The sequence below is a fragment of the Centruroides sculpturatus genome, unplaced genomic scaffold (assembly GCF_000671375.1).
Source record: "Centruroides sculpturatus isolate CEXI.00-Female unplaced genomic scaffold, Cexi_2.0 scaffold1809, whole genome shotgun sequence".
NCBI lineage: Eukaryota > Metazoa > Arthropoda > Arachnida > Scorpiones > Buthidae > Centruroides > Centruroides sculpturatus.
In genome coordinates, this window is record NW_019386238.1 from 79,239 (window position 1) to 88,017 (window position 8,779).

General features: G+C 33.4%; 2 protein-coding genes across 2 annotated transcripts; both read left to right on the forward strand.

The window, feature by feature from the left end:
* Window positions 1-1,968: 1,968 nt before the first annotated feature.
* Window positions 1,969-3,072, forward strand: LOC111614220. The gene has a single exon (XM_023355602.1). The coding sequence runs from the start codon at window positions 1,969-1,971 to the stop codon at window positions 3,070-3,072; it is 1,104 nt and encodes a 367-aa protein (XP_023211370.1).
* Window positions 3,073-3,941: 869 nt separating this feature from the next.
* LOC111614214 (oocyte zinc finger protein XlCOF6-like) lies at window positions 3,942-8,384 on the forward strand. The gene is made up of 3 exons (XM_023355598.1): window positions 3,942-4,108; window positions 5,591-7,393; window positions 7,478-8,384. Exons 2-3 carry the CDS (start codon window positions 5,743-5,745, stop codon window positions 7,744-7,746), a joined length of 1,920 nt encoding a protein of 639 aa, XP_023211366.1. The 5' UTR covers window positions 3,942-4,108; window positions 5,591-5,742; the 3' UTR covers window positions 7,747-8,384.
* The last annotated feature ends 395 nt before the right edge of the window (window positions 8,385-8,779 follow it).

An 8,779-nucleotide genomic window follows, 5' to 3' on the forward strand; every position in this document is an offset into this window, starting at 1 on the left:
CTGCGTTTTAGTAGTGAATGCCATGGCAATGCACAATAAGAAGGGATTTTTCGAAATTCCAACGCGGGGGGGTGAGGGAGAGCATTAAGGCTTAACCGGAAGAACGGCTTCTACTGTACTATTTTAGATGCGATTTTTTGTTTTTATGTGCATTTTAGTAGGGTAAGCCATGGCAATGCACACTAAGAAGGGATTTTTAGAAATTCTCCCGCGGGGGGTAAGGGAGAGCATTAAGGCTTAACCGGAAGAACGGCTTCTACTCTACTATTTTAGATGCGATTTTTGTTTTCAACTACGTTTAGTCTTCATTGAGTACTTAAGTCAGTGTTTTTCAACCGGGGTGCCGCGGCACCTTAGGGTGCCATGACGCTACGATTGGGGTGTCGCAAAGTTTAGGGCCTTTAGTCATTTTCTTGGAAATTTACTTAAGTGTAGTTCAAGATAACTCATTGTCAGTTCTATGTTGCTACGAGATATCTAGTTAATCATAAAAAATAAATAAAATTGTCTTTGGCGCCATATCTTATAAAAACTCTGTATAATTTTAATTATTATAAAATGAAGAAATGCTTAATTTTAATGATAGAAATGCATTTCACAAAAAATTGTAGATGCTAACAACAAATAAAATTTTAATGAAGTCTGACCCCATTCGAGATTTTAAACGGGACCATTTTTTTATCTCTTAACCCCTTGATGTTTTATTACCAAAATTTATTAGCATTAATGCCACTTATACTCAACGTACAGTACTAAATTTCGTTTTTTAAGCTTCAATGTAATACATTTATTTTATTGAATAATATAATGTTCAGCATAATGATTCAGGAAAATGGCGTTGAACGTGGAACGTGGCAAGTAGAAGTTCGGATTAAACGTTTGCTTTTTCTTTGTGTTTAGATTGAATTTACGATTTATTTTATTAAAATAATGATTATTTAAGCATTTGTGAACGACATTGTAACGAAACAGACGATTTTAATTCATAAATTATATAATTATTCAATTTTTTTGCAAGTTATGTGATTGAAGTGCCTATTGAATTTTTATATATTTGTGTTGATAATAGCTTATCGCAATACTGTAGAAGTAGGATTTTCTTTCACGGTATCATCTTCCATCAACAGTATTACGTTTGTAAATTTCTAAAACTAATTTCCCTGCTGCTTTCGGATTTATATAAGCCAGTACAGTACTTCTCTCAAGAAAAGTATGTCATGAGAACAGGCAAATTGTCCTACTATTATATCGTATGGTAGGAGACACGATGCTAATTAAAGTTAAAAATAATTATTTAGTGTTATTAAATATCCTCTAAATATTTAAAAATAATGTAATTTGTTACTTTTACGTTCTTTGGTAACTTTCGCCGTTCTTAAATGTTTTCGCCATTTTTCGACAATATCCCATGAATCAGTGTGCGACTAAGGCGCAACGTGTTTTATTTGGAGTTGAAATGTCAAACGTTTTTTCTGCTTGCCGTACAAGTTTAAACTTTGAACTTCGGCTGCAATTTCTCTAATGTAATAAAATGAGCAAAACGGCTTTACAACGAATTGTGAAATTTAATAGGTGTAAAAATCTTTCCTTACAGAACTACTCTTCTGGTTTTCACTGGGCTAAATTACTTTATAAATAATATAGATCTGTAGCAATACAGTCTACTTCATTAGTAATATCTTTATCAATGGACAAGATAAAAAGTGAAGAGTCTCGCTTGTTATTTTGTTAATTTCCCCAAAAGACTAAATAATTTCTCTAAAATTTTCAAAACATAATTAACTTTAATGCAATTTTCTAATATGTAGCTTATATATAAAATTACAGAATACTGATTTGTAATGTATAAGTTTGTAATGACTTTCATATTACTTTTCCTACTATTATATATAAGGGGGAAAACATGGCGATCGGTCAGAAAATGACTCGCCAACATTTCTAAACTTAGAACATTTTCAAACGTCGAAAATGCAAAAAAATTGTGGGTTTTATCTGCACATAACTAGAGCCTATAAAACGACCCTAAACATCTCTCTCCAGATTTTGGCTAGGAAAGCACCGATTAATTATCTAATTGACTATAACACTAAGCTCTGGCATCTTAAGTGGGGTAAGGCTACCTGCATCAATAATCAAATTATCGAAACTCAGGATCTTGAATGCAACATTCAGTATGCTTTAACTAAGCACCCAGCCACTCCTAATAAGATCAACTTCTGCCAACCTGATGATGTGGATACAGAAATCTTTTCTGATGGATCCAAAGCATATTTCAGTGTAGGCAGTGCCTTTGTTGCCTTCCACAACAATGAGGAGATCGCCTCTGGTCAGCACAGGTTGGACGATCACTGTTCTGTTCTCCAAGCCGAGATGTTCGTCATCAGGTCGGCCGTGGCCTGGTCTGTCTCCAACTTTGCAAGCAAATCTGTGGCCATCATCTCGGACAGTGCATCTTCAATCTTCCTTATAAAAAACCATTCCTGTCATCCCATCTCCACAGATATACAGCACACTATCAACAATTCCTGCAATCTTTTCTTCATCTACTGGACACGTGCTTACCAGGACACGCTTGGTAATGTGCATGCTCATGCCTTGGCCAAATCTGCTAGTGATGACCCTAACCTTCCAGTCGCCTATAATAAAATTAACAGCAACACTCTCAAAAACCTACTATGGAAGGACCTTCTTGTGACTTGGCAACAGGAATGGGACAATCATAACCATCCAGTTACACACAGATTCATCCCAAACATTGAGAGTTTTCTCCTTAATAAATGGTACATTCCAGATCACCGCAACAGCCAGTTTCTCACTGGTCATTGTAGATTTCAGTCATACTGGGCTAGATTTGTCAACGCCCCTAGCTCTAACTGCTTCCTCTGTGGTACTAGTGACAGCAATCTCCATTACATCTTCGACTGTCCCATGCTGCAGCTGGAGAGGCACTATTTAAAGTCCACCATTGAAGCACACGGGTACAGCTTGTTCAACCACCAAGACTCTTACCTCGCTTTTCTTGTGCTCATAAACAACTACTTTGATAGTACCACTGTCACTGCTTACATTTAACTGCCTCACATGCCTGCAGACCATTCACCTACATCTGTCTTCTGCAATGTTGTCGTCACATGCACTTAACCTGTAACCATATCCTCAGTGCATTGTACCGATGTCCTTTACCCCTGTGTAAACTCGTGTATATTTATTTAATCTGTATAAAAACATCATTAATTTCCTCTATTATGTTGTGTTACTTTAATTACTTAATTCCTTTTGATATTGTACGTTAAGTTTACACATCCACGCTTATTTGTACAGTATTTGCAATCTTTGTATTTCATGTACCAATATATCAAAACTTTAATTCTTTATTTTATATTACACTTGTTTTTATTTTGCTTACATTACATTGTATATATTTGTAAATAATTTTCTCTTTACTGTTATTATTATTATTTTTTTTAATTTATATCATCTCACTCATATTATGTATCCATGTACTTTTATGTAACTAGTACCATGTGGCACCCAGTATTTACTGTACTCCAGTAGGTTACAATAAAATATCTATCTATCTATCTGTATGTAACGATGTTAGTCTGTGAGGCTGCACAATTTTCTTTATCCTGTTTGAAACTTAATAACTCCTGCTTTTTTTGTCGAAAAATTTCTGAAATTTTGCTGGAAAGTTTGATTATTAGGGAAATTGAGGCTATTAAATTTTGCTGGTTAAAAATCAAGAGGGTGGGGAGATAATGGGGGGCCACGTGTATCTTTAGTAGGGTCGGACTTAATCATGATTTTACTCACTACTCGTATTTAACTCACTTTTTTATATTAAATTTATCCCTACATTTAAAATTCAATTATTTGCCTTTCTATAATAGTTAAAAAGATCGTATATTATTTAAAAAACGTTTCATTACAGACAGCGCCATCAAAACTTTAAAACGTTGCCGGGAAAGTTGAGCAACTCGTTTCTTGTTTATATATTATAAATGATTATTCGTGATTGTCATGTATTGTTTGCATATTGTTTAGCCTGTCAACAATAAATTCTTCACTCCTGACGAAAACTTTAACAGGGATGAAGAGAACATCCAAAGTAAGTAACATGTTACTTAGTTCAGACTTTTTATATTAGTATTATTCAGAGGGCACCTAAAGAATTACATTCAAGATTCAATTGTCAAACATTTAACTGGGATCAGATATTTCAGAATTATATGTAACCTGCTACAACGTATTAATATAACTTTTGAAATTAATAAAAATCTCTTGAGATAATCAGAATCATTAAATAACAACTCATCAGCTTTTATTTAATGATTCATGTCATCTTGCTTTGTTCATGGGTCCGCTAAAATAATAAAAAAAATGTATTGAAACGAAGTAAACTAGGGCTATATAATTTATTTAATGACATAAATAAGTATATATTAGCAACGTGTTAAAAAAGATGTTGCTAATATTCTTGAAAACGTTGTACACATCAACTGGACATACACTCAAATTATGGTATTTTGAATTTAAAAAAAAATACAAAAATCCTGTAATTTTGCCTTTTTATTTATTAACTAGCAGGTGGGCCCGGCGTTGCTCGGGCAAAAGTAACGATAACTAAGATAAAGATTACTACGTTACAGTCAACCTTACTCGTTTTCACAGAATGCAAGAATTGGGTCCCCTTGTTTCCAGACTAATTAGAGAATTTTTAGATGGGTCTAAAAATATGTTCGATTTCCCGCAAAAACGAAAAAAACTGCATCTGCGTCTTGCATGTCGCTTTCTCTTAACAATTCCATTGTTACGTAGCATTTCCATTGTTGACACTTCCATTGTTACTTAACACTTCCATTGTTACTTAGCACTTCCATTGTTACTTAACACTTCCATTGTTGATGGAAGTGTTAAGCCTTAATCCTGTCCCTCTCCCCCGTGGGGAGGAATTTCGAAAAATCCCTTCTTAGTGTGCGTTCTCCTAACGTACCCTAACTGTGTACCAAATTTCAACTTTCAACTCCTAACCGTTTGAGCTCGTATCCATAATGTATATAGAAGTTTTAATCCTGTCTCTCTCCCCCCGGGGGGGAAATTTCGAAAAATCCCTTCTTAGTGTGCGTTTTCGTGACGTACCCTATCTGTGTACCAAATTTTAACTTTCAACTCTCCCGTCTCGATTATATATTAGATATAATCTATAGACTTTTGCTGCGGTACTTTTTTCTTTTACACTAATGATTTCTTTTCCTCTCTAAAAGCATACAATTTCTTTCACGTTTCTATGATAACCACTGGAACAAACTACACAAATAATATAAACAAAAACAGATAAACTGAAACAATTTTACACACTCATCTGAAGGTCTGCTAAAGAAACTAAAGCTGAATCAATCAGTTTATGATTGTGAATATAAAATGTTTTATTTTTTAGTGCAGACAACAAATGATGCTTTGCATTTATATGAAAAACATATGTATACTTTACCAATTTTAATGCTACAACACTATTTTAACGCTGAAACTATGCTGTTTATTGAAATATAATAGATACTTCATTATATTTTATTTTTTTTTAAACTTTCAGTTCAGGAGGAAGAGCACATTCAGGAATTCGATATTCACCAAAATTCAGAAAAAGAAAAAAGTTTTAAATATAATATCAGAACAAAGAGGAACGTTCCTTCGAACAGAAAATGGAATAAAATTCATGATAAGATTAAAAGGAAATATTTCAAGATGATGTTCGCATTACATTCTAAAGAAGAATTTACGTGTAAATTATGTAAACAGACATTTACAAATAAGAGAATATTAGAAACACATCTGTTCTGTCATATCAGAAAAAAACCATTTCGCTGCACAACCTGCAATGAGAAGTTTTTGTGGCAATTTCTTTTGCGAAGACACATGAAAGAACACCAAACTGAAAATAAAAACGAAATTTCTCATATGAATTTACGTTTGCAGCCATCTGGAATTCGAGTGAAATCATCTCTAAGAAATGGTAAAAAATCTAATATTCAGTGGAAAAACGACATTTGTGGTAGACGCGTTCAATATGGTGAAAGCTGTTTAGAGATACAGAAGAAAATACACAAAGTTCACGCCTGCAAAATATGTGGAAAGGAATTTAAGTGGAAATGCATATGGTTACGTCATGAAGCACGACATAATGAAGAACATCCTTTCAAATGCGATATTTGTAATAAAGGTTTTAAAAGGAAAAGTGAACTAAAAAGCCATCAAAATTATCATAGTGAAGAACGTCCTTTTAAATGCGATATTTGTAATAAGGGTTTTAAAAGGAAAAGTGAACTAAAAAGCCATCAAAATTATCATAGTGAAGAACGTCCTTTTAAATGCGATATTTGTAATAAGGGTTTTAAATTGAAAGTGCTATTAAAAAGCCATAAAAAAACTCATAGTGACGAACGTCCTTTCAAATGCGATATTTGTAATAAGGATTTTAAACATAAAGGGGAACTAAACAGGCATCATGAAACTCATAGTGAAGAACGTCCTTTCAAATGCGAGATTTGTAATAAGGGTTTCAAATTGAAAAGCATACTAAAAAGCCATCAAATTTATCATAGTGAAGAACGCCCTTTCAAATGTGATATTTGTAATATGGGTTTTAAACAGAAAGAACAACTAAACAGGCATCATGAAACTCATAGTGAAGAACGTCCTTTCAAATGCGATATTTGTAATAAAGGATTTAAACGTAAAGACCTACTAAAAAGGCATCACAAAACTCATAATGCAGAACGTCCTTTGAAATGCGATATTTGTAATAAGGGATTTCAACGGAAAGATCAACTAAAAAGGCATCATGAAACTCATAGTGAAGAACGTCCTTTCAATTGCGATATTTGTAATAAGGGTTTTAAATCGAAAGAGGAACTAAAACAGCATAAAAAAACTCATAGTGAAAAACGTCCTTTCAAATGCGATATTTGTAATAAGGGATTTAAACAGAAAATGCCACTGAAAATGCATCAAGAAACTCATAGTGAAGAACGTCCTTTCAAATGCGATAGTTGTAATAAAGGTTTTAAGAGGAAAAGTGAACTAAAAAGACATCAAAGTAATCATAGTGAAGAACGCCCTTTTAAATGCGATATTTGTAATAAGGGTTTTAATCAGAAACTGCAACTAAAACGTCATCAAAATATTCATAATGAAGAATGTCCTTTTAAATGCGATATTTGTAATAAGGGTTTTAAACAGAAAGGACATCTAAAAACCCATCAAAGTGTGCATAGTGAAGAACGTCCTTTCAAATGTGATATTTGTAATAAGGGTTTTAAGTGGAAAGAATATCTAAAAATTCATCAAAATATTCATAGTGAAGAACGTCCTTTCAAATGCGATATTTGTAATAAGGGTTTTAAATGGAAAGTGCATCTAAAAAGCCATCGAAATATTCATAGTGAAGAACGTCCTTTCAAATGCGATATTTGTAATAAGGGTTTTAAGTCCAAACCGGAAGTAAAAAGCCACCAAAAAAGTCATAGTGAAGAACGTCCTTTTAACTGCGATATTTGTAATAAGGGTTTTAAACGGAAACCTGAGCTAACAACCCATCAGAATAGTCATAGTGAAGAACGTCCTTTCAACTGTGATATTTGTAATAAGGGTTTCAAATGGAAAGGGCAACTAAAACGCCATTATGGAACTCATGAACGTAACTATTCTTCTCAGGTATGTAACAAAAGGTTAAAAACCGAAGAAAAATAAACGTTTGCTAGCTGATGAAATCGTTCATAATAAGAAATTCAATTATAGTTGTGATATTATATAACAAATATTTTAAAACAAAACGCTATTTAGCATAGTGAAGTAGTTAATAATTAATTTCACCATACTTGTAAGGTATATAATTAAAGTTTTAAACGCAGTTCTAGTTTAAACGGCATATTCGTATACACAGCACTGATTAGTAATATTCTTGTCATGTGTGACAAATATTTTATAACAATACGTTCTTTGGGACAGCATAAAATTATTGACAGCGATAGAAGAAAGTATGTATGTGACATGTAAAAATGCTATGCCAATACAAATGCAAAAGCATTTGTATTGGCATAGCAATAGCAAATACAAATTGTATTGGCATAGCAATAGCAAACGTTGTATTTCTGAACATGGAATTATGTATGTATGCAATATTTGTAATAAACCATTTAAGACTGAAAACACACTACAACGAAAATTCCCATTGAAAAGTGAAATATGTTTAATAAAGAATTCAAAGTAAACGTAGCTTAATTATTTAGCAGAAAGTTCATTTCAACATAAAACCGTTTTGTTGTCAGAAGTGTAATAGACTTACTTGTTAGACAATAAAGACAATCTTCGTTAAGTTTGTGAAACAAGTGTGTAACAAAGGTGTATATGTTAAAAGTTATTATTACGCCATCAACTCGTTTATCAGAATCATTCGTATTTTAGAATTTATTGTAAAATCAAATTTAAAACAGGAACTAAACTGAAACTGCATTTAAAATTGGCTTGTTTAGAAATAAACCCCAACCACTTTATCAATGTAATATTTGTAGGCCGGATGGCCGAGTGGTCAAGGTGGCAGCCTACCGGACTTGGGATCGAATCTGGACTGGTCAAAGAATCCCCAAGATTTTTTCGCGGGACGTCTGTTCGTATATGAGTCTCCTCGTCCCTCACCACCCGGTCTCCACAATGTGGGCCTGGCTGAACCCATAATAGGCTTGCTCTAAGAGGCACTCTTAGTCCCCATAGGGAGGAAAGAGGG